This window comes from Tiliqua scincoides, chromosome 2, assembly GCF_035046505.1.
Source record: "Tiliqua scincoides isolate rTilSci1 chromosome 2, rTilSci1.hap2, whole genome shotgun sequence".
Classification (NCBI taxonomy): domain Eukaryota; kingdom Metazoa; phylum Chordata; class Lepidosauria; order Squamata; family Scincidae; genus Tiliqua; species Tiliqua scincoides.
Window position 1 is genome coordinate 235124770 of NC_089822.1, and position 26319 is coordinate 235151088.

The 26319-nt window shown below is 44.2% G+C and overlaps 1 protein-coding gene across 1 annotated transcript in view; it reads left to right on the forward strand.

Moving 5' to 3' along the window:
• Positions 1-26319, forward strand: part of PDZRN3 (PDZ domain containing ring finger 3) — a 242832-nt gene that overhangs the window by 4750 nt on the left and 211763 nt on the right. Inside the window, exons 2-3 of the mRNA XM_066616115.1 lie at positions 13345-13431; positions 18131-18238. Coding sequence (XP_066472212.1) covers positions 13345-13431; positions 18131-18238 — 195 coding nt within the window. The remainder of the gene's footprint in view (positions 1-13344; positions 13432-18130; positions 18239-26319) is intronic.

Here is a 26319-nt window from a genome sequence, read left to right on the forward strand (position 1 = left end):
CCTCTAGCTGATTTTATCTTTTCTTTTTAAAAAAAAACCCTCTGGAGAATGAGATTTTTTGTGCAATTTAAATTTTGTGGGCATCCTCCTCCATTGCGCAATAGTTCTTTCACTTAAGAAACTTTTTTTGATATCCAGCTTAAATCTTTCCTTCCAACAGTGTGGAATTGGGCGTCTTTATCAACATAAATCCGACGCAGGCATTCTTAGCATGTTGACAATCAGCACCTAGAGATAGGTACAGAATCAGATCCACTGCCTTTGCCCCAGCCTTAGTGCTTTGATCTTTCCTTGAACGCAGTTAGGCTGCAATCTTATCCACACTTATGTGGGAGTAAGCACCATTGACTCTAATGGGTCTTGTTTCTGAGAAGACATTTATAGGCTTGTCGTCTTAGGGCCCAATCCTATCCAACTTTCCAGCCCCAGTGCAGCTGCAATGCAACCTCAAAGTAAGGGAACAACATTCCCATACCTTGAGGAGGCCTCTGTGACTACCCCCCCCCCAATACAGGAAGCAGTGCATATCCCATTGGCACAGCAGCACTGGCACTGGAAAATTGGATAGGGTTGGGCTCTCTGTGTGAAATCTGAACCTGCACAGATGCGCTGTGTGCAAGTAATGATATGGTATATAGGGTATTGCTTGTCCTAATCCTGATCACTCCTCCACACAGGTTGATTGTGAGTTTCAGAAGAACTGTACTAGTATGTAAGATGCGAGTCCTTCTTTGGAACAGTGTTTTGCTGTACTGGGTCATGTGTCTTTTTTCTTCCCTTTGGTCTCCTTGCTGGCCCTAATCCCATTCTGTATGTATGCATGTATCAGTGATCTTAATACATAATATCACTGCTGGTATTGCTACTGCTTCTTGAGATGGTTGCATCACTGACTTTTAGAATCTTGATAGAATTTAGAATTCTGAAATGACTCTGCTATTTAGACCCAAATTCACTGAGTTTGATGCTTGAGTCCTGCTGCCAGCTTGAGAGCACCGTTGGTTAGGGATCCCAATGCTGACACCCAAGGTCAACCACACCATTGGTGAACCCAGAAAACCTATAGGTTGTTTATGTGTCAGTGTCTATCTTGCAGTTACTGAGGCATGTATTGCGTAGCTTAGTGGTTCCCAAACTGTTGAGCATTGGAACCCACTTTTTTAAAAACGGCTTTCTATTGCGACCCACCTAGGTTTACCAGACTTAAAAAAATGAGATCTTGAAAGAAATATTATTTGTTAGTTTGTCTTTTTTCTAGTTATTTCAAACTAACTATCAACATTTATATCCCTATACAGATGGGGCCTGATTAGCCACAGATTTTACATCTGTGTATCTGGCTCACCGGGTGTCCCCTGGACCTGTGTTGGACCAGACTCGGCCCCACCTGAACCCTCCATGGAGGACTGGAGCGGTGCTCTGGTCCCCTCTGGCGGGCTTTCTGAAACCCCCAGAGACAGCAAGCATCTGCCAGCTATCTCTGCTGGCTTCAGACTGGCTCCTAGAGTCAAAAGAACGTGATTTCTGGTTTCCTGAGGAACATTGGAAGTCGCATTCTTTCAGCTCTAGGAGCAAGTCTGAAGTCCGTAGAGGCATCGGGTAGTTGCATGCTGCCTCTGTGGGCTTCAGAAAGCCCTCTGCAAGGAAGCAGAGCACAGCTCCAGTCTCCTTCGGAGGGTGAAAGGGCCCCAAAATAGCAGATTTGTTTATCCGTGATTTTTGGTATCCATGGGGAGTCTGAGAATGGATCCCCATGGATACCGGGGCCCACCCGTGGTTACAGATGCTTACAAACTGCAGGAACTGAGCTCTTTGCAGGGTAGTTAGCAGCTAGTGTTCAATTCTTATCTGATCTTTCCATCACCCTTTGGCGACGCACCAAAAATCAGGTTGCAGCCCACCAGCGGGTCCCAACCCACAGTTTGGGAACCACGGGCTTAGCTCATGGAAGCAGATTCCTCTCTTGACATTCTGTGAGTCAGGGGCCGTAGAGACCATTCCAAATCTGTGCTAGCCCACATTGCACCTTCTTGCTTGGAATTGGATTGTATTTTATTTATAACGGTGCACGTCGTCATTATAGATGTTGTAGACAAAGATAATGCATTTGTAAAAGCCTGTAGACAAAACTAATGCATACTGCACATATTGATACTCCCTAGCCTTGCTGTTGGGCATTAAATTTTGCTCTCAAATATCCCTTTTTGAATGAACTCCATGCATGTGGCTTTCTTAATTTCTCTGTTTTAACCGAGTACTTGACATCTTTGAAATCTTGATTCTGGAATTCCCAGTTGCTAGGGAGGCAAGTTCTGTGTATCTCACAGTACGTTTTCATGAGTATCCAGACATGGAGTGATCTCATCACTGGGATATGTAATGTCTGAATCAAAGTTTAGTCCTGTAACTGCGCTACGGCATTATTATATTACTGCATTGAGTGATTTAAGCAGCTATTTTTTTTTAAGTGCCTACAGTGGTGTGTGTGCAGCAATGTTTTCATCAGATTTATGGACACAGCTGGTTAACATGACTGTTTGTTTTCATCCTGTCCACAAAAAGGCTGTTATGCAGTTTTTCGAAAAAGGGAGCGTGTAATCTTCAGAGAGCCAAAAGGTGTCATGTCACCACAAAACTCAGGCGTGGCATTCAATCAATCACATGTTTTCACAGCCTCTTGGGCAACTTTCCAACATTAACATTTTCAGCCTGACCAGTTCCAATCAAAGTGCAATTAGAAAACATACATCTTTGTGCGCTGGAGATTTGCAGAGGAAGCCCATAGCAGCATGGAGACTGTCCTGTTTCATGGCTTATGGCACTGGTTGGAGGTGGGGATGGCTGACTTCCAGTATTTTGATCCCTGGATTATTTAATCAGACGGCAACGTCAGCATACTTTTGAGCAGCAAAGGATATAAACAAATGGTGGGCATGCAAACTGGTCTTGGCAACCTTTACATCCCAAAATATTCTGAATAGATATGCTGTAGTGGAAAATGTAAAACAGTATCTTTCCAGATTCCACCACTTTGCACCTTGTCAAACTGGGCTTTTATTGTAATAGCGGCTGCTCATGTTTTGTATGTTTTATACTATTCTGCAGCCATTCTGTCAGCATCAAGGTATTTTTGGCACAGTTAAGAGATTAAGGACTCAATCCTAACCCCTTATGTCAGTGCTTTCCGACACTGACATAAGGGCAATGCAGCTCTGAAGCAAGGGAATAAACATTCCCTTACTTTGAGGAGGCCTCCGTGAGTGACACCCAACTGCAGGATGCAGCACATGTCCCATTGGCACCGCTAGGCCAGTGCTGGAAAGCACTGACATAAGGGGTTAGGATTGTGTCCTAAGGCTGCAATCCTAACCACACTTTCTTGAGAGTAAGCCCCATTGAACAAAATAGGACTTACTTCTGAGTAGACCTGGTTAAGATTGTGCCCTAACAGTGCAATCATAACTTGCACTGGAACAGGCAGGTCAGTGGACCTGTGCTCTATCCAGTGCAAGTTTGGGGCAGACTGCAGGCCAGCCTGGGGCAAGCAGAAATACTTCCCCTTGCCCCAGGTAACACTGAAGTAGCCCCAGTGGGGTTACTTGGATCTGCGCCACCTACACTGGTGCAAATCTGAGCAACCCAGGACTGGTCCAGGCTGCCCTGGAATGGGGCTAAGATCCTGCATAAGTGCTGGATCCTGGCCTCGCCTTCTGTTCCCCACCCACCCCCGCCCTCCCCCTGCCCTGAAATGTCTCCTCCCCACCTTCTCCGTGCCCCCCAGACCCCCGTGCTGGCCTGGAAAGGCCGGTGAATACTTACCCATCTGCCAGTGCAATAGGTCCTGATTCGGCTTCCCTCCTTGTAAGTTGGCATGAAAGTGCTTTATGGCACTTTTGTGATGACAATAGGCCAGCCCTGGGTGTCCTCTGGATTGCACCCCCCCCCCCCCCCAAAAAAAAAGCCAGTAATCTGTGAAATTCCTCCTTGGATACAACCTGTCTGAAGTTTGGCTACAAACTGAAGACAAAGCAAACTGGACCTGAACAGTGGTCTGATGAAAGTTTGAAAGCAATTTTAAAAAATGGAAGTACTGTACAGTACCTGTAGCTCTGACTCTACAGAAATCTTGTGGATTCCACACTGATGGCTCCCGTGGCTTCCTGTCCGAGAAATGTGGGCAAGACCATTTTACATGCTGCACGTCAGTTGAAATCATACTCTTAAAACAAGCATCTGCCAAATATTTAGCTCTTCAGATTAAGCCAAAACCAGTGGTTTCATAGTGCCCTGAAATCCTACCCTGCCGTAATAATAATAATAATAATATACAGTATTTATATACCGCCTTTCTTGGTCTTTATTCAAGACTTTATTCAAGGCGGTTTACATAGGCAGGCTGATTAAATCCACGCAGGGATTTTTACAAATTGAAAGAAGGTTCTTTCTTTTCAAGAACCACTACATTCAAGGTGTTACACTCCAATCTGGTTTAACATTCTGGCCTCCATCCTCCCACGCTCCGAGCAGATGGTACAGCTCAGCTGCAGCTTGCCAGCTGCTTCAAGGTCGCACGGTGCCGGTGGCCTCGAACTGGCGACCTTGTGGATGTTAATCTTCAGGCAAATGGAGGCTCTACCCTCTAGACCAGACCTCCTGCCATATGCCGCCCTCCTTCTAGTTTTTGTCATGGCATCAGTTGTACCGTGCCATTGTGTTTGCTGCTGATGTTGCTGCCACAGCATAGCATTCCAGCTTGAGCTGTGATGCCATTGCAAGCTTTTGTTTCTCAACCTGGCTGGCTATGCAGTAAGGACCCAATCCTGTTCAACCTTTCAGCACTGGTGCAACCACAATGCAGCCCCAAGTTAGGGGAACAAATATTCTCATACCTTGAGGAGGCATCTGAATGACTGCTCACCACAGGATGCAGTACACGCCCCATTGGCATAGCTGCACCGACACTGGAAAATGGGATAGGATTGGGCATCAGACTTATGCCTGTTTGGGTCCATAGTTGACATTGTTATAGCATCAGTTTTCAATATTGTTCTCATATCCATATTTATTGTTCACATTTTATAAACTGCCCTATGCCCCTCCCATTTTTTTTACCTATTCTCTATTTTTGTATGCGTCCAACAACTACCCCGCCCCCTCCACTTCAGTGATGTCTCTGTATCCTAAAAGCTGTGGTGACATCTTCATGCAATAGGAAGATGTTCGTTTTGAATTCAGTCCAATTACAGAAGGGTCACATTGGTATTAGACAAAACTTTTGTGGATTGGGTGTCTTCTTAACAAAGATTCTGGACAAATGGTTGAGAGTGCCCTGTGCCAGCTGGTTGGTCAACCCAGTCCACCTGACCAGTTTGGGGCTCAGAAAGAGGCTGAAGTCATAAACCATCCAATCAGATGGCTCTTTGACATCATCAACACCATAGGTTTTTTTAACTCCAATCCTTTGCATGTTGCCACAGAAGTATGTGGGACTTTTTCCCAGGAAAATGTGCATAGGATTGTTGCCCAGCTGCACACACAAACTTGCTTGAGTGGCTGTCCTGAGAATAGCTGCTATTTTGACTGAAAGCTGCACCCATCCACTTTACTGCATTGTGGATGTGGGGACCAGATCCCGTCCCGTCCAAAACAATGTGACTAGGGAAAAGTATCCAGCTATTCAGGAACTTGATTTTCCTGGTTAGTTGGTCTTTGCCAATCACCCATTTTGGTCGGTCCTGTTTTATTTTTAATATGAGTGTTGGTTTTTGACCCTCTGCATCCTCTCTCCTTTTTATTTTTTTGCTTATTCACAAAATCCTTAGCCCAATTCTAAACTTTGGCCCACTGGAGCAGTGATGCCAAAATGGCTATCGCTGTATCCAGTGGGTGCCAGGAGGCAGCTGGTGGTCTCCTCAGGGAAGGGGACAAAAGTCCTCTTCCCCCCGAGGAAAGCTCCAAGCCCCCCAAGTGGGGCTGCTCAAGTCTGTGCCAGCTATTTTGCCGGAGCAGAGTTGAAAGACTCCTTGTTGGGCCAGAAGACCCAACGTGAAGTTCTGGATCTGGCAGAGCAGAGCTCCACCGATCCTGCTCCCCTCCCACCACGGTTGCTCCCTCTTCCTTCCTTCCTGCCCTCCCCCTGCCCCAACGAACCTTACAGCGGCCCAGAGCTCTTCCCTAGCTCCAGGTGGCATGTGGCTGGCACTGGGCTCAGTGCCAACTGGTACTGGCACAGCAGCAGTGCTGACTTGGTGGGAGGTGTCGCAGACATGTCTTATGGCATATTTGGCACACAGCATCAGTGGTATGCTCAAATCAGGATTGGGCTCTCAGTTATTAAAAAACAACTCTTTTTATTTTATCTGTCTGGCCTTAGTTTACTAGCAAGAGAACATGTTGGCAGACTTCCCAGACTGTCCCAGTCTCACTGCTGTTAGAGTTTAAGTGGGATCAACCTCAGATTTGGGGGGGGGAGGCTTTTCTGATGTGAACCTTTACTACCTAGGCTTTCCAGTCTAAGATGGTGGCAGCAAAAGCCACCTTTTCCCCAGAATCTTTTTCCCTTAGTTAGAATAGTGAGGGGGACAGGGCCATTGCTAACCTCAAGGTGCTGTGCCCATTTGAGTGTGAGCGGCCCAGGGTCACCCAGCAAATTTCATGGCTGAATGGATATCTGAACATGGGTCTCCCTAATCCAAACTGAGTGCCCTAACACTTGCACTACACCAGCTTTTACCCTGAAATTTATCAGCATACACTGATGTTATTTCCTAATGCTGCGGTTTTCAAACTCTCCAGGAGTTTGAAACCTGCATAAGTCTTTGCGGGGGCGGGGGGGGGAGACAGCAGGGGCAGGGGGAAGGCATTGCGTCGCTCAGGAGGCTGCAGGGACTGGGGTGCAACCTCCAGTCCCTGCAGCAGCCATCCCTGTGTGCAGGGAGCCCTGTGTGAGCGCCTGCAGGGCTCCCCAGGTCAGGGAAAGGGAGAGTGGAGCAATCTGCTCTGCCTCTGCAAAAGTGGAAGCGGAGCGCGATTGCCCCACTCTCCCTTTCCCTGACCTGGGGCGCCCTGCAGGCGCTCACGCAGGGCTCCCCACACACAGGGACGGCTGCTGCAGGGACTGGAGGGTGCACCCCAGTCCCTGCAGCCCCGTCAGAAGGGAAAGTGGAGCGATCGTGCTCCGCTTCCGGTTTGCCTCCGCTTTCACTTTTCCTGACCTGGGGAGCCCTGCCTAAGGTTGCGCAGGGCTCCCCACACCCCCGGGAGGCTGCAGGAGGCTTGGGCAAGTGCACCCAAGCCCCTGGAGCCCCCCTGAGCCCCTGTGGTTCGCTCCACTGCCTTCCTCCTGTCTCCTGGCTGCCCCCACCCCTTAAGGGGGCAGAGGCCAGGACCCACAGGCTGGGGCATCGTGACGCCCCAGTTCAAATACCACTGCCCTAATGTTAAGAAACCTAAGAAACCTGATTAGTTGTTTCTTTATTGTTCAGGCTGTGGTTCATACTTTTGTTTGATGGTTTCAACCATTGAACTAGAAGTATAATCCACTTGTGTGTAAAGTGAATCCCCCCTCCTTACAGCCACTGGTGGCAGCCTGGTGAATCACCCAGCGCCGTCCTTGTCCGAGTGGTGAAAACTATCTTTTTGAGAATCATCGTGCTAGCTTATGCTAGCTTATTCTAATAAGTTCGGTTGAAAAATGAGTTATTGCCCAAGAAGTGAGAAATCTTTGAGCATTTTGGACTGAAATATAGGAGGTAGTTTATTAGCTCCAAAAAGCTCAACTGGGAAGTGAATCAATTTCCAGAATTATGTTTAAATGCTTGACTCAGTTGTGGGAATATACTTTGTCAGAACCATCAGATCTGCTGCAAAATCAGATTATCCAAACTGGGTGGGACTATTCTGTGACATTTGCAATGAATCTTATTTTTGTTTAATAATTAGGGTGGTTGGTAGGCAAGATAGTCATTCATGGTAAGGGGAGAAACTGCTGCATCCTTCAAAAACAGTTCTCAAAAATTACATGCATGTCTACATGGAAATTTCAAAAAAATTGAGTAGGGTTGTCAGAGCAACATGTTGCTAGCCCCTTGTTTCTTGATGTTTCAGAAACACATATGGTAGAATTATCAAACCCCCCCCCCGCCCATTCTTTCCCTCCAACTGTTTGCATTTTACTCTGTTAAAATGCAAACAAAGGGTCAATTATGGATCTGTGTGGAAAGCTAAGAGAAATTTCTTATACTTCTCAGTAATGTAGCTGTTGGACAGTTTTTTTCAAAAACTTCACCAAAGCTTTTGACCATACTTAAAACCCTTTACAAAATGAACTGGTTTTAATAAGTCCCCAAAATCTTCTTTTATTAAACAAAAATCAGTGGTAATGGAAACCTCCCCCTCCCCAAATTTTAATTACAGCTACGATCCTGCATGCAGTCTAGCAATTGTTTCTTGGTTGATTTAATTGTGTTCCCTTCTCCACTTCCATAAGCCAGCATAAGAGAGAGGATAGGTTTTGTGACAATGACATTCTTGTGTTTCCAATTTTGAACTTATTAGACCTTAAAAGTGGTCTCACAGGACTGGAAGTTTTTGCCTTGAAATATTATCTGATGTCTGGGCTTGGGGATTTCCAGGAAAACAGCTTTTACCTTTTTCTACATTGCTCTCCCTTCAGAAAAGCTGAGCAGGCACAAAGCCAGTTAAGGCAGCAGAAAGCAAAAGAGCTCAGCACTTCTTGAGGCTGGATTTGGATGCAGTTACACTGTTAGACGCAAGGAAGAAATTAATGCACTGATGTGCCACGTATTATGTGGAAATGTATCTTACTGAAATCCTCGAGACTTGTTTCTGAGGAAATATGAGTAAGAATGGGGCACAAGAATGTATTATGCTTTGATCTGCCACAAAAATCACATTATTGTCCAAAATATGAACTGCTGTACAGTTTTTCAAGTTAATTGGAATCTCTAGAATTCTGTAATTTATACCAGCCGATTTCTGCTCCAGGCTCTTTTCTTTCATAAGAGTGTCAGGAAAATATATGACGGTTTGACCCATTCAGCAGGATGTTTCTAGAATTAATATAGTTTGATTGACGGCTTCAAACTGACATGTGAACAGGAGGGGGCAAAAAATAAGAAAGCTTAAAACATCTGCATTGCATTATTAGGCAACAATTGTAATTTATGTAATTAATTGGTTAGGAAAACCAGACGTAAAATAATTTCCTCAAATTCTTGTGCATATTTATAACTTTTTTACCTTTTGGAAGCAGTGTCAAAAGGAAGTTCTGTAAATGTTTATGTTTAGATTTTGTTTATAAACGCATAGGTCTTGGATCCAGAAAGGCTCACCCAGTCTGATTTTGATTCAGATGCGTCGCTGCTTCCTATAACACTTGACTGAGGCTTGAATTTAGTGTGGTTTGGACATACACCAGAATGAGCTGGTAGACTACTCCTGTGCCACTTCCTGCTATCAGGTGAGGGGGAATATCATTTTTGAATGTTCTTTTGTATTCAAGTAGAGAACTAGGACAGGAGGCAAAGGGCTGAGCTACAATTTTCTGTCTGGATATGCTAATTTTTGCGTATCGGAAAGTTTTGGTGTTTCTTTAAAATGGAAGAACATTCAAAAATAGTTTCTCCCCTCTGCAGTCTGAAGTGGTACCATGCAGCATTTTGTCACGTCATTCTTCTGCATGTAAAGATCCAGGTTTAGACCCTATTCTGGTGTTCTAAATAAGTAGATGCTGTACCCAGGTACAGTGTCCACAGAAGCATGTCTTGAAGCCCCAACCCAGCTGATGCGTCCTAAAACCCCTTCACCCAGCTCTCCATGCTTTCTGTTCAGACATCATTTGTCTTTTCTGCAAGTGCTGTGTGCATCCATTCATGGGCAGGGTGCCATATCTGAGTATAGGGGTTTTTGAATTTATATCATTTGACTAGGGCATTAGAATGGGTAGATGGTGAAGATTCATGACAGTTACTTTAATCAAGACAGGTATTTACTTGTGTGATAGTCAGTGACAAATGCTGATGATAGAAGCATGTATGTAATGAAGACCTAACTGAAATGTCCCGCTGCTGTCAGATGAACTTGATTTTAGAGAAACCACACATTTGGTTTTCAATATACAATGACCTTAGTTTGTTTTGCTTTACGCCCTTTTTTGTTATTTTCACAGCGTGTCATGATGCAAAAATAGCACCCAACCGATCATGGCACTGACAGCTGTTTGTAAATCATAAGTAGGAAGCTTATTCTTGCAGTCTCTTGATATATTACTTCCTCCAGGTATCCAAATAAGCTGACATTTACAAGCTGTGCATGGCTTGATCCAAAGCCTGTTGAGGTAGACGGAAGCATTCTCCATGATTTCAATAGGCTTTTTGATCAAACTGTTATTCCTTAACTCATTTTATGGATAACAGTTGCTTTGTGCATTAATCTCCAGGCTGCTTTGGGGAAACCCCAGTTCTTGCTTTGGGGCAGCAGTAGGGGGAAGGAAACAGAGGCATCAATGTAGACATTGAGATGGAAATGTTCAAGGGGCTCTCAGGAGCTGGAAAGAAAAGTGATGTTACTCACTGAAGCATTTTAGTCATAGGCTTTCCTCCACTTGTATATAGGCTGCGATTTTCTCAATTATTTATACCAAGGCTGGAGCAAAACTAAAATGTGAGGAAGGGGAATAATGCATGCAGAAAGATTTAGAAAATGGGAGTGGGAATTGGGAAAATAGTGCAACCAAATGTTCATGGTACAGTTCTGCTCACTCTAAAACAGGGGTGCCCAAACCCCAGCCCTGGGGCCACTTGCGACCCTCAAGGACTCCTAATCTGACCCTCCTAATCTGCCCCCAGTCTCCCTTGAGGCTCTGGCCCTCTGGAGACTTGCTGGAGCCCGAGCTGGCCTGATGCAACTGCTCTCAGCGTGACAGCCAACTGTTTGACCTCTTGTGTGAGCTGTGGGATGAGGGCTCTCTCCACTGCTTGCTGTTTCACATCTGTGATCCAGCAGCAAAGGAAAAACTGGCCATGCTTTGTGCAAGACCTTTTATAAGCCTTGAGCGATTGCAAGACCTTCATTCATTCATATATGTTCCAACTCTAATGTATTCATTTATGTAAATTTATTCAAATTTGAAATGTAAACTAATTCTTTTTTTTCCGGCCCTCGACACAATGTCAGAGAGATGATGTAGCCCTCCTGCCAAAAAGTTTGGTCACCCCTGCTCTAAAAGAAGCGTATTTTTGATGATATCAACCTTTATGTTTATGAAAGAGCAGAGGCAGGCCTCAAAGTTACTGAGTTGCACCAGTTTATATTACTTTCTTCAGATATAAGAGTCTTTATTTCATTTTTTTTGTATTACTCTGCTTACTGTGATTTCATGACAGTCTGCAAACTTTCTTTGGCATAGAAGAGAGAGGCGCAACAGTCAAACCAATTGCTGTTTTCGCTGGTATTATTTGTGGGAGATTAAAATGTACTAGAAATCCTCCAAGTCTCCAGGGAAATAAAATGCCACCACTTAATGGATCAGTGGCTCATCTAGCATGGTAATGTCAACCCTGAGTGGAGTGCATCTTGAACTCTGCTCTCCAGGGTCTCAAATAGAAGTTGTTCTCAGCCCTGCTACCCGATATCCTATTAAGTGGTGATGCAAGAGCTCAGACTTGAATCTTCATACATGCAAAGCATGCATTCCTGAGCTGTGGCCTCTCCCTTTGAGCAGCGGGAAAAGATATTGGCACACAACACTCCTATATTTCCCTAGCTCCTCTCAGAAAACTCATAGGTTCATAGGATGCAATTATGCACTGAATACACTCAATAACTGGATACGTGTCTTGTTCAGGGCATTGACAGCTCAATCCTATGCATGTATACTCAGAAATAAGCTGCATTGAGTTTGGTGGGACGTATTCATAGGTAGGTGTGTATAGGATTAGCATAAGGAGTCTTTCTCAATAAATATTTTCTGGAGGGTCCATAGAGTATACTGTATACTGTTAGGAAGGAAAAGAACACAGAGAAGAATATAAGAAGGTCTAGCACTATGATTTTCTATGGAGAACATCCCTAAATACTCAGTCCTATCCGCTGCCAACCCAAACCATACAGTGCCACCTTTGGAACATATACTGCATACTATGGGCTGGGGGGGGGGAGAGCATGCAAGACAGACCAGAAGAGGTAAGTAAAAACATTTTTACTTATCACTCCAAGGGGCACCAGATCACCAGTGGTTTCCTTGGACCTACAACAACCCTATTGCTAGTGTAAGTCCAAGAATTCTCCAGGAGGGGTCTGGGCCCAGAAGTGGAAGTAGGATTTTGGTGTGTGCAGCTGCTGCCAAGACCTTCCCCCAGAATACACCCAACGCGCCTGCTTCCTGCTCCAATCTGCCCCAATTCTTCCCAAGCTGCCCCTGTCGCCAACCTTCCTGTTCTGGTGGAGGTTTGGTGGCCCACTGCTGCAGACTCAGGGTTTACTGGCTACCGTGTCATCACTAGCTAGCTGCCCCCATCAGAGTGGCTTACATGACGACAGGTTCGACCTTATGCTGACGGGTTGTGAGTTCCATCAGTACAAGGCTGGGATAGGATTGGGGCATAAGTTCACTACATCACTACTGAAGTTTCAGTACCACTTATGCAATACCAATTATGGCATTGTAAGTTGTGGCAATTTCATGAATACCACCAGTGGAAGTTTTTGTGTGATCAAATAATCCCTTTACATTTTCTGTATGATAAAGCTTAGTGATCACACACATGAGACAGCTGCTTTCACTAAGACTTGAACTAGATCGGCAGTTCCTTTTACAAGCTATGGAATGTTATCTCTCTGAGGGCTTACTCCAACTTTCCGGCACCAATGCAGCCACAATGCAGCCCCATGGTACAGAGACAAACATTCTTGTACCTTGAGGAGGCCTCTGTGACTGCCCTCCCCACTGCAGGATGTGCCCATTGGCATGATTTCATTGGTGCTGGAAAGTTGGGTAGGATTGGGCCCTTAGCGAAATACGAATTTCAAGGTGATAAAACAGCTTTACCTGAATATGAACACATCTGCATGATCAGGTCCTACATAAGGGTCTTGAAGTTTTTTAAAAATTTGCTCCTTAAATACTTTTTCCTGATACTTGTGAGAAAAAAAAACATTTATCTCTATTAAAAATGTGAGGAAAAAAAACATGGTTGTCAAAGTGCTTAGTGGTTGAGAGTGCGTCTTCATCAAATATTAGCTCCTTAAAAAAAACATTAGCAAACACTGGCCTAAACTTTCCAATGTTCAAAGGGTTAAATTTACTTTCCATGCTCTTTATAGGGTGAAGAGACTAAAGCGCTGACTCTTGTCCTTCATCGTGATTCTGGGTCTCTTGGATTTAATATAATTGGTGGCCGGCCATGTATGGTATGTTAATCATTAAAGTATATTTGTCTTTCCTATTGGTGATGATAGAAGAGACATTTTTAAGGAAAGTAATAAAAGCTACTGGATCTGTATTTTGTCCTGGAAAAAATTATTTCCATGCACAAATTTACAGAGGGCCTGAAATATCCCTTTCCCTTGCATTGTGATATATTTGCCATGATCATGGTGAATTGCAGTTACAGGTGGTGGTCAAATTTGCTGTATCTGTATCTGGGCTATGGAGGGTTGTTGACATCTCAAGAGGTCAGGATTAGGAATCATGATATTTTTCTAGAGAAGAATTCCAGCATTAACCCCACTCCCACATGAGTTCAGCTCCTAAATCCTCTCCCACCATCCACCTCTTACCGCACCCCTTCTGTAGTTTCCTTTAAAAATACTTATCTGACTTGCAGCCCAATCCTATGCATGTCTGCTTGGAAGTAAGTCCCATTAGAGTCAATGGGGCTAACTTCCAGGAAAGTATGGATAGGATTGGGCTGTGGATCTGCAACAGGGACAGTGCTGTGTCCAGAAGAGGGAAGGATGGCCTTGGTAAATGGTCAATCCCAACCTATTCACCCCACCACCACCAATGTAGTGGCAATACAATGGCTACCTCTGAATCCTGTGGAGGCCAGTTGAGGCGGTCTCCTCTGGGTAAAGGAACAGTCGTTCCCCTCTGTGATTCAGGAAGTCGACTCAGACCTGTGTTAGCAAAATCACTGGTGCAGGTCTGCGTGGATCTGCACGGTGGAATTTGGTCTGGGAAGACTTCTTGAACCCAATCCACCCATCTCTTGCCCTGTCGCCACCTCATTCTGCCTTTCCCCAACGCCTTTCCCACCTTTCCCCAACGCCTTTCCCCACCACCTTCCCTCTGCCTTTGCCTTCTTCTGGCTGCTCTGGAGTGTGCAGGAAAGCTGTGGCCTTCCCCCTGACACTACAACAGCTCATAAGTTTGCTTGTGGCTAGAGCACTTTTTGTGGCTGGCACTGACTGTTTTGTCAGCAGCAACAGAATGCATGTTCTTGCTTGGCCCAAGTAGGATTGGGACGGTACTTTTCCAAAGGGGTACTGCAACATCCTTCCATCTTTTATGTTTGGGATGCCATAGTTCTGGCTCGGTAAGTGTTCTGTAAAAGGGAAGGGGTATTCTTGTGGTTAGGAGGATGGGTTTGGGGGACTGATGAGCTGCTGGGAGGCAAATTGGGATAGGAAAATAAACCAAGTTACTTCTTACTTTGAGAGAAATGGCTCAGCTTATTTCTGATTCCAATGGGAACTTGGGAGATATCACCCATTTCTAGTTGCAATGCAAAAGCATGCTCATATGCTGTCTCACATTTGCAATAGGGAGACAATATATACTTGGGCTTTTTGTAAATGTTTTTTAAAGCCCTCAATCCTAAACTGCCCTAGTGCTGCCCCAAATGGCTGCTTTTGTATCCTGTGGGGCCGGAGCAGCTGCTGGAGTCTCCTCGGGGTAATGTTTCATTACCCTGTGTCAAGCCCTGCGGTCGACAGTGGGTTTCCTTGAATCCAAGGAGGCCAGTGGTGGGCTTCCAGGCATGGAAAGGGTCATAGGATTTTACTGCCATTCCTGCCCTCCTCCTGGGCCCGATTGTCCCCTCAGTCTGCCCTCCCTCTGCCCAGTTCTGCTCTCCCCTGCCTTCTCCCCACCCAGGGTGACCAGATGTTATAACTGCAAAAGAGGACAAGATATTATAAAATGTAGGACATCCAAGAAAAATGTAGGACATGACAAAATAAAAGCTTAAAACACTTGTATTTTGATTTCATGTGGTTAATTTAAACACTATATTACTTATTAAATTTAAAACTATATTATATATAATTTATTACAAAAGGCTATGTTAATTGCAAGAAGGCTGTGTCCTGCCTGCCCAGGCCAGCTCACAGGGTAAAGGAAGCCGTTTCTAGGACATGAGGATAAAAAAAGAGGACATGTCCTGGAAAAAGAGGCCATCTGGTCACCCTACCCCTACCCTCTCCCTGCCCCAGGAAGCCTCTCTGCCAACTGGTGAAGAACCTCACCATCACCTGCTTCAGCGACATGTTATACCAGCACAGAGGCCCAGTGCCAACTGATGCTGGCCTCTCCACCAGTCCTAATTGTCAAATGTTGGCAGGAAAGTGCCTTAAGGCACTTTTGCAACACTCAGCGCTGGAGGTACGAGCGTACCGCTGGCGCTGTGTCCGATAGGATCAGGCCCATATTTATCAGTTATCATCATATTATATGAGCAAAATCAGCAGATGCTCCCTCTGATGCTCCCTTTTAATGAAAAAAAAAAAGGAGAGAGGCTAATTTTCTTCTATAAATTCTCATTTACATTTAACTAATTTGCCAAGCTTCTTGGGCAATGCACTTTAATTAAAACATTCCTGGTAAATAACAGCAATTTAATGACAATTCTGTGGAATCTCTGGGTTGCTATTAAAAGCCTAAAGAAGATTGCTTACTGAACAGCAGTAGCTTGATAGACTTACCTCCTTCACCAGTGTTGGAGCAGATGGGGTTTGTGGTGGAGAATTGTTACTGAACCACAAATATATCCAGTTGTGTTATATTAGTCTCTGCAGTGGTACTTTTTTAGTTTCAAGTTACAGCCAACTGAAAGTATGGACTGTTCAGAACCTTTAGAAAATTGGATTAGCCACAATGCACCATAATTATTCAGAACAATTTCTGTTGCCAGATGTTGACAAACAAGATAAATAACACTCTCTGCAAATAAATTTAAAAGGGATTAAAATATGCAAATGTTGTTTTTTTCTGATACCATTTGCTTCTGTAGTAATATGGCTGTGTTGTGTTTTATCCTTGTTCACTTTTTTGCTTTGAAATTTCTCAGTCCTTCCTTTCCATGATTGTTCGCAACTGTTGACAGGCCTTTGCTTCATTTTAGTGCTGCTTTACTGTAAATGTCCATCCTTCTGCTTCGTTCCTGCTAGAGTAATTCCAGCCAATTAGGGATCCTGGCTGGAATCACTCTAGCTGGTTTGGTGTCATGATGTTATGTAGCCAATCTGATTGGGCTGTATATATTAAAAAATGTATACAGTTTGTGATAAAAGCAAAAAATGTGGCATGTACAAAGGATGCTCTAAAGGGCTCAATTTAAGATAGGGACATACCCTAATATTCTTGAAAGTAAGGGCCTGATCCAGTGCAGGCCATGCCAGCCCAGTGCCAGTGCACACTGTCTCAAACATGCTGTGAGACAATCTACATCAGTAGGAGCCTGCTCTAAGCTAGTGCTGGACAGAGGAAGGTGGACCGCTTACTTTGATATCTGTCTTAAAAGCACTGACCAGGAAGCAGCTCTGAAGTCAATGTCATGGTCTAAACAGGTACCCTGTAGGTCAGTGGTTCTCAAACTTTGAGGGAGCTTTACTCCCTCAGTAAGTCTTTGTGGGGGAGGAATTAGGGCAGTGATGCAATCCCCAAGATCATGTCGCTGGGGGGGGGTGCGGGGGTGCTTTCCACGTACTTTTAAGTGTGTAGGGCTGACAGAGGCTGCAGAAGGTGCAGGAAGCCCTGCGCAGTCCTCTGCAGGGCTCCTTGAGGCTTAGAATGCTCACATGGAGCGATCGCAAAGCACTTCCTGTGTGCAGGATCTCTCTGTTTGAAGATACCAAGCCTGTTTGCAGGAGGTGCTTTGCAATCTTTCCAAGCCTTGGGGAGCCCTGCAGAGGGCTGTGCAAGGCTCCCCGTACCTCCTGAAGTCTCCAGCAGTCCTACCTACTTACCAGCAAGTGGAAAGCACCCTGCTTTCCCCCCCTTAGCCCCCCTTGGCTCTCCCCTTCCCCTACCCCTTAAAGGGAAAGGGGGACCTTTTACACAAACTGATGGGTCACAATCCACCAGTTTGAGAACCACTGCTGTAGGCCATCTTACCATCTGAGCTTTGCTTCTGACTTATACCTCTCCTCCTTTCACCATTGCTCTTAGAATCACATCAAGAATCACAACCCAATCTGTATGTGGCTACATGTGATGTACAGGTCCAGCCTATTTAAACATGGATCTTTTTATACAGGGTTTTGACTCAACACTAATGGCTCCTGCAAATGAGAAGAAATGTGCTGATCCCTGGAGAAGGGGAAAATGCACCCCTTTAAAATCAGTTTAAAAAACTGAACAGTCCTTTAACAATAGCCTTGTTAATGAGAGAGAGAGAGGGCAGCTGGCTGACAATCCATCAATCCTTCTCTCTCCAGTGGACCCCTCCTTTCCCCCTGAGCAGGTGAAAGAAAGGTGATCACTTTGCCTTGGTGAAGGGTGGGGCTGAGTGAAGCTCCTTTCTAAGCTCTTGGAGGACAACTGATTGATGGATTGTCGTCTTATTGACTCTTATCTTACATCACAAAGGTCAGCAAGGCTGTTTTTAAATCACCAGAGCAAAGAAACTTTGTTTTTTAAATTGATTTGCTGTAGTGTGTTTTTTTGCCATCCACGTGAGTGCTTTGAATGGAACCCACACGAATAATAAGGCTCAACCTGTATACCCACAAGTTTGGGTGTATTCCATATCTATGTCTTTATTCAGTGGGGTACATAAAAGCGCCCATTTGGCAATCAGTGTTTGAACAGAGAGCAGTGTGATAACTTTGACAGATTTCAGTCTTTGCTGCCAGTGTTTACATTCTTTTTCCTTTTCTCTTCTTAAAGGACAATCAAGATGGCTCATCTAGTGAAGGAATTTTTGTTTCCAAAATAGCTGACAGCGGGCCTGCTGCCAAAGAAGGAGGACTACAGATTCATGACAGGATTATTGAAGTAAGAATGCTTTTCCTTATTTGATCTTCTTTTTAATGGGCAGAGTGCCATCTCTATTCTTTTGATTATGGTGTATTCCATGTCTCCGTTTGGGAGAAGAGTGGTGGCATGGCTAGCCAAGACTAGAAGTCAGGGCAGCTCAAATATGCTTGACTTGCTTCAGTGCTGACCTTCCTGGGTTTAGGTATAGTTCTTATCTAAATATAGAAACCAGATTATGGAAGGTATGTGCTGGTCCTGGAATTTTGAGGAACAAGCATCCACTTGGTATTTCTTTCTGAAGCTGTTGGAGATGTGCAAGTTATTTAGTTAAAACCATATGTTAAGTCAAGTATGTGTTGTGAGAACTGTGACTTTATTTAGATTGGTTTCTAAGGCATTTTTTTTCCAAGAGGACTAAAGTGTTTTGAACAGAGAGTATAAAGGACAGAAACTTCTGTTAGGGAATCTTTAATGCACATTGTAATGAGTTCTTCTCAGACATTTCTTGAAGGGTTACTGTTGACTCTTTTTTAGTTTGTGATCTGGAGTTCCTCCCAGTTTCCTGAGTTTTTCATGACTTTAAAAAGTTTCTGTTGTCAGAAACCACTGCCTAAGATGAGTTCTGAGTTTCTTTTATTGTTGAGTTTAATGTCTGAAATGGAAAGCAATTAATTGCAAATCAGATTCAGCTATTTTAGAGTGAGAATTCGTTCATTTTCTTAATTGTTGTCAAAGTGGGAAACTTAAAGAGTAACTGTTTGAAAAAGAAAAGATAAGTGCTGCTTTTGTTTGCCAAAGATAGCATGGAACAGCCAGTTTCTCCAAGACAAGGAATTCCTTTGCACTTATGTTTTGCAAATGAGCAATAAACAGCTGTTAAGGATTTTATATTGGCAGAGGACAATATGTATTTTCTATTTTCTGCATGGGCTCTAGAAACTGCATTCACAAATTTTGGTTAGAGGAGAAAGTAAGAGAAACCGTTTGTGCTATAAAGGATGTTTAGAGATGTAAATGAAGAAAGAGTAGGTTTAAAATACGTTTTACCTCATCTTAGGGTACCTAAGGATAATAAATTGTTATGCAGGATATTGGGGAAAAAATTAATTTGCAGGCATTTGTGGAGGACATCTTGGGTAGATGTTTTTAAAGACCTGTAGGAAAGGTTGCACACCCCTTCCCTGTCCCCAAACGACTGCATCTTAGGTCCATTTTATCCATACTTGATTGATACGTAAGAAAAGATGGCTATCTGTGTTTATTGTATTGTTAAATTGTGCCATAAGTAGATAGTAGGGTAGAACAAAATTAGTGCATCATTTCTGGAAGTGCCTGACAGAGAAGAAATAGGAGAAATTTGTTATATCTAGGTTGGCTACTATATACTTTTCCTTGCCCATCTTGATCTCTCCTTGAATAGGAAAGTCTTTGGCATTTTTTCTGCGGATACTCTTTACATTCAAGTCTGGTGACTGACAATAGCACTGTGTTTATTTTTTTTCTTTCTAGAATGCTGAAGGTGGTGTTATAAAAACATTATTGTGTATAGCAGGGGTGTCAAACATAAGGCTGGGGGCCGGATGCGACCCGCGGAAGCTTTTTATCAGGCTCTCAGCTGGTGAGCAATGCTGAGGTGTTACTGCTAAAAGGGTAGCCCCCATGAAAATTGGGCTCTCCCATATCTTGAAATATGATAAAAATTTGCGTGTTTTCTCTTCTGTCATTTGAAGTTAATGAATTACTAAGTGAGAAAAAGTGCTAATTTTTGGTTATGAGTTGTTTAATGACATTACTTCATGCCTAACGACATCACTTCTGGCCCTCAGCAGGCAACATGAATGCCACTGGGCCCTTGGTATGAAATGAGTTTGACACCCCTGGTGTATAGTGTACTATTCCTTTATAGTCTCTGTGAGCAGGTTGTGCAGGATTTGTAATGAGGGTGTGTACCACAAGCATTTATGCCTCCATTATGTGTTTCAGCTTTCTTAAAAACTGTTTATCTTCAGAGACTTGATCCTGAATATATTTACCCAGAAATAAAGGACATTAAGTAAGTTCAGTGGGACCTACCTTCTAGTAAGTCTGCTTTGTATTGTAGCCAAGATAATATCACTTTTCCCAGCTTTACAATCCCTGCCCCGAGGCTCTTTGGACTTATAGCAGCTAAATAGCTGGTGTAGGTACGAGGAGACCCATTGGCAGTCAGATGGCCTGCAGCAAGGTGAGTAAGCAATATTTTTTACTTACCTCTCCTGGGATGTCTGGTTGTCACCCCAGATGCGGCATGCCCTCCAGAAGCATGGATGCATCAGGTAAACTGGTGACGGATAGGACTGGTGCACTAGTCCCATTTAAATTCATTGTACTTAAGTAACAGCCTAGTCCTATGGGTTGCCTGTGCTGCCAGAATTTGTGTTGTGGCAGTGCAGCCTGCTTTGGTTGGCAACCTTCAGTCTCGAAAGACTATGGTATAAGCCCACAGCACCCAGTATTCCCAGGCGGTCTCCCATCCAAGAACTAACCAGGCCTGACCTTGCTTAGCTTCTGAGATCAGACAAGATCAGGCATGTGTAGGGTAACAGTTGCTGGTAACGGCCTGCTTTATGGTGGTGCAAAATGCTGACTCCTGTCGACTGCTGCCTGGCCATTGCCACAAATGGTGAGTGGTGAAGTACATGCAGTAGCTGCACCGGGAGCTGCATCAGCCCCAGTACGATGGCAGGGGAGAAGGAGGGCAAGCAGTGGCGGACATCCCATTATATTTGATGGGGCAAATGCCCCAGGCACGAGTCTTTAGAACCCCGCGGAAGTCTCTCTGAGGCTCCTGAAGGGGTTGGAAACTGTGCTTCCGTTTTTTTCAGGAAGCTTCCCCGATGCAGCCTGGGGTTGTGCGAGGCTCCGTGAGCCTCAGGTGATGGGGGGCAGATTTGTGCGTGGGAGGGTGGCGACAACCCGTATGGGGTGCCATTGCGGATCTTTGCCCTGGGGTGCGGGGCTGGGGAGGTCCGCCACTGAGGGCAAGGGGAGTAACTGGGTGGATAGCAGAAGGCAAGAAGAGAGCTGGCTCTCAAATGCAGGCCCAGAGCCTATCCCCCCAAATTTGGCCCATGCTGTCTCCTTGGACTGGACTTATGCCAGATCTATAGCTGGCATAGGTCTGAGGACACACATAGGCTGTCAGGGGGTCTACCTGGAGGAAAGTGAACAAAAGTTCTCTTACCTCAAAGAGACTTCCTGATCACTATCACCCCACCATAGCATGTAGCATGTGCTTCCGTGGAATGGCTGCTTATCATTAACTGGTGAAGGATAGAATTGGGGTGTTAGTCATGATAACTAGCTTGTTTCATTGATTTCAGTTATGCGTAGTCAAAACTAAAATAGTTTGAGTACAGTCCTTAGTCTCCAGTTGTATGGGATCAGGCTGATGTTAGTAGTGCCAATGAGTTCATTGGCCTGTGAGACAAACATCCACACTTCTTTCTGTAGAGAGGGTAGGTGCTTACAAAGGAACTAATTGTAAATCCACAATTGATTATTACATGTGATGCTTAGCTTTGGGCCAAACACACCATAACCTGGATCATTTTGTTATGCTCCTAGAACAGAAAACACCTCTCATTAATGTCAGGACTGACTTATTGTTCTATACACAGCATGTGTATACAGTTTGTGAAGATTTCATCACATATTTTCTTTGGCACACTAATGACTGTGCTGAAAACTTGTAACATTTTGTCCATTTGGGTTCCTGTAAATATGAGTGTAACTTGTACCCAGAGTAGGTGTGTAGTGTCCAAACTGTGGAACTGGCTAAAGTGTGTGTAGGAAGCTGACATAGGATAGTGGTCCTAGGAAATATAAGCTAGACGTTTTATGAGAATTACCATCGATTTCTTGTGTGTCCAACTTGCACAAATCTTCAAGCTTCAAAGGGTCATGGTGTCTGTATAAGTTATCTTTAGTGCATTATGATAAGCCTTTGTTGGAAGACTGGGCCTGTGATAGTTGAACGTTTGAACTATGTTTTATCTCTTTTATGTCCAAACACATTAATGCTATCTGAACTCCCTCACACAATCCAATCTAAAGTCTCGGGCAAAGATACATTTCAAAGGTGACCTTGTGCAGCATAAAAGAATGTGGAGCTAACAGATAGTGATGTCACAGTTGTTATTAATCAGTTGACAAAAATATCTTCCCATTACGCTATTCTATATTTATTGATCTGGCGCCCAATGTTATCATCCTGACTTGCAATCACTAAATAGGAAGATTCATTTGTTTATTTATATGAAAATTTATAGACCACTCTTTTGCCCTAAAAAAATCTATACAATGAAAAATCAATAAGAAACCCATACAGCACTAGAATGTTAAGCAGTTCAAAACAGGAGCAAAAGATGGGGTTTAATCCACTTAGAGCTGCTAAACAATGTCCATTAGTTTGGGTTCCATTAAATGAAGGAAGGTTGTGCATTAACAGTTCTTGCTATAATCTGTAGAGATGCCTCTGGAGTTTATCATGGTGCATTGTAATTAAGGCCATCCTAAGTGTATAGGTTGCAGTTGCAGTATCATTGCCTTCTTTTCTGCTGTACAATTTTTGGATAATTTTGGGGGCGATCTGCCAAAGGTAAAACAACATGAAGAATAAAATGTAATGGTAGCATTGTCAACTTTAACTTGTTTATTTGATATGTTATTCAACCAAGGGGAGGAACAGCTACTGGTGCTGGGCATGCACCAGTTGGCGCTAGAGCTCAGCACTGAGTAGTGAGAACATCCTAAGGTAGGTTGCACTGCTAGGCGGCAGGGCTGGTTTTCAGGGCAGGGGGAAGGTGTTCCAGGGTGGGGCAGAGGGAGTGACCAGCCCAGGAGGGGTGTAGGACTGGCAGAGGCCCCTTCTGCTGGAGCCTGTCCTCCATGTCGGGCTGCAAAGCCTGACATGGAGGTTCTCTCTTCTGCACTGGCAAAATAGCCAGTGCAGACATGAAAAGCCCCATTATGAGTTCTGGGACTTTCCTCAGGGGAAGGGGAAGAAAGTCCGGCTGCTTCCTGACACCCGCGAGATACAGCGGTCACCATTTTGGTGCCTCCAGGTGCAGGGAAGCTCAGGATTGGGCTGTTAAACCTCCTTATTCATGCATATGCTTTCCACCCACAATGTACCTGTGTTAACATTTATGCTAGTGCAAGTCCGAAGAGAGAAAGGGGTTGTGGAAGCTGCCACCAGAGGGCATACAGTCCCGTGCATTCCATCAATGCTGGATCCACTTGCTGCTGTTGCCTCCCCATGCCTTAATCTTCCCCCTTCCTGCCTCTGTTCTGCCCACTCCCACCCCTTTCCCATGTCTTCCATTGGCTTACCTGCTCTGGCAGGTGGCCAGTGGTCTGACAATGTGGACTCTGGTCTTCCCACGGGTGCTCCAACAGCACTCACGTTTATGTGCTGCCAAAGCGTCTTTTACAGCTGGTGCTGACTGCTTTGCGGCAGGCCCTCATAGGCTGTAAATGAATTCATGTTCCCAGCACCAGATTAATCACACCGCAAGGTATTGGAGGAGCTGGCAGATGTAATCTTAGAACCACTGTCTCTCTGTCCTTCTTGAGAACTTATGGAGAATGGCTGAGGTGTCTGATGACTGGAAACAGGAGCTACATTTGCTCATCTTTAAAAAGAGGAAAAGGAAGATCTGGAAAACTACAGACTGGTCAGTCTGAAATCAATTCCTGTAAAGATCCTGGATCAGATTAAGAAGAGTGTCTGTGATCACTTTCAGAATAATGTGGTGATCTCTAAGAGCCAGCATTGATTTGTAAAGAGGAGATAGTACCAGACAAATCTCATCTCTTTCTTTGGCAGGAGATTAGTCTTGTAGACTGTGGGAATGCTGTGTGTCTCCCATGATATCCTTGAAGATAAAATGGTAAAATGTGAGCTCGATGGTACTACTGTTAGGTGAATTCAAAGCTGGTTAAATAGCCATGGCCAGTGATTGTTGTTAAGTGGCTCTGTGTCAGATTGGAGGGAGGTATCAAGTGGAATTTCATAGGGATCTGTCTTTAGCTCTGTGCTATTCAACATTTATAAATCATCTGGATGGTGGAATTGAGGGGGTGCTTATCACATTTGCAGATAATACAAAGGAAGGGCATAAGTAAAAACCTGAAAGACAAATTAGGTTTCAAAATGGTCTTAGCAGACTCCAGCAATGGGCCCATACTAGCAAGATGAAGTTCAGCGGAGACAAGTGGAAAGTAGGAACAAAAAAGTCAGTGGCACAAGTATCCGCTCTTTTTATCCTCCTTAGCCCCTTTTCTGTTCTTGGACATATGCCACTAAAATATGTCACAAATGTCCGAGGAGACTCAGTGGCAGCAGAATAGCCTAATCAGGAATTAATTGCTGCCTCTGTTTTCAGGAAGTGATTGTGGCTGCAATCCTATACACACCTACCTGGAAATAAGCCCCAGTGAACATAGTGGAACTTACTTTTGAGTAATATGCATGGAATTGCACTGTGTTAAATAATGACATGGTTCTGTCTTGACATGACTCATAATTGTGATCACAGTGTGACACTAAAAATACAGTGACCAGATAATTACATTCAATATTTAGCAAGGGTATGTGTCTAAAACATCTTGAGATTTCTTTCCTGCACGAACAAAACCAAGAGTACTGATCTCCAGAACACAAGAAAGAGGTGTGTGGTTAAAATAACTTAAAATAAAAATATTGGGCCAGAAAGTACGATTGAAACCATTATATGGTTTATAATTTAGGCAAGTGAAGATAGAACACACAGAAAGCTGAACTTGAAGGCAGGGGTTTGTTCCTCTTTCTAAAGAGGAATGAAGGAAACCAATCCTCAGAAAAATAGATGATATTCTTCCACTGATTGGTTGAAGGTAGCCAGTACTTGATCAACATCAGTACTAGAATTTAGACCTGTGGCTCCCAGACGTCTCCTTGGATGTTGGCAAATGGTAAGTCTTGGTAGAGAGAAAGCAGCAACATGATCCTCAGGATCGTGCCTCTGCCTGGGATGGGGGGGTTTCCACTTACCTCCTGCTGTGCCAGCCTTTTGGGGGGGGGGCTCAGGAAGCCCCACAGGTGCCTCTGTAGGGCTCCCCAAGCCTTGGAAACCACTTGTGGTTTTTGATCATGAAACTGGAAGTGGTTTCCCATATTTATTTAAGGCTTGGGGAGCCCTGCAGAGGCACCTGCAGGGCACCCCGCACTTTTGGAGGACTATACAGGTGGAGTTAAGTGAAAAAAAAACCCTCTTCTGTCCCAAAAATCATGTTGTTGCCTTCCCTTCCTTTCCACCCCTTAAGGGGCCAGGGACAGGTTCTTCCCAGGCTGGTGGGTCATGACCAGCCTGTTTGGGAATCACTGATTTAGAAACTGACGCTTGCACAAATGAAAAGTTTGCATAGAAATATTCTGTTATTCTTCCACATTATCAGAAAAAAATGAGCTTGTCTTACCATTAGACTTTGTAGGGAGAGGGAACATACTTGAACTCTGCAGAGAAAGCAGCATGTTCGTGTCTGAACTAAAGATTGGATGTTGCATACTGGCAGACGATGAAACAGAAAAAATAATAGATTTATAAGGAGAAAAGTCTGTCTGCCAGACTGAAAATAGGAGACTTTTTTCCTGCTGACAATGTGTTCTCTAGGTTGAAGTCCTCCCATGTATAGCTTCGATCTGAATCTCCTGAATCTCATCACCTATCCAATATCAAAATAATAAAAAAGTGATGAGTCAGTAAAGGAGATAATGTCCTCCTGTAGATTAGGTTATATTAAATGTCTCTTTCGGTATATGTATGTGGGGTGGAGTGCTTAACATTTAAAGCATATTTTATAGAATAAATCTGGAAGTCAAGCCCTTGATAGGGCCCTTTCATAGACTAACGACTTTCCAACTCATTTCCATTTTATTAGAAAATCCACAGCATGCTGATGTACTGTATGCGAGAGCCATTTCACTTTCACGGGAGTTTAGAAATGCCTCTCCCATGGGTGTATTTATGTAAGAAAATATGTAATTAGGACATCCACAAAGCTTTCCAAAACCCAGG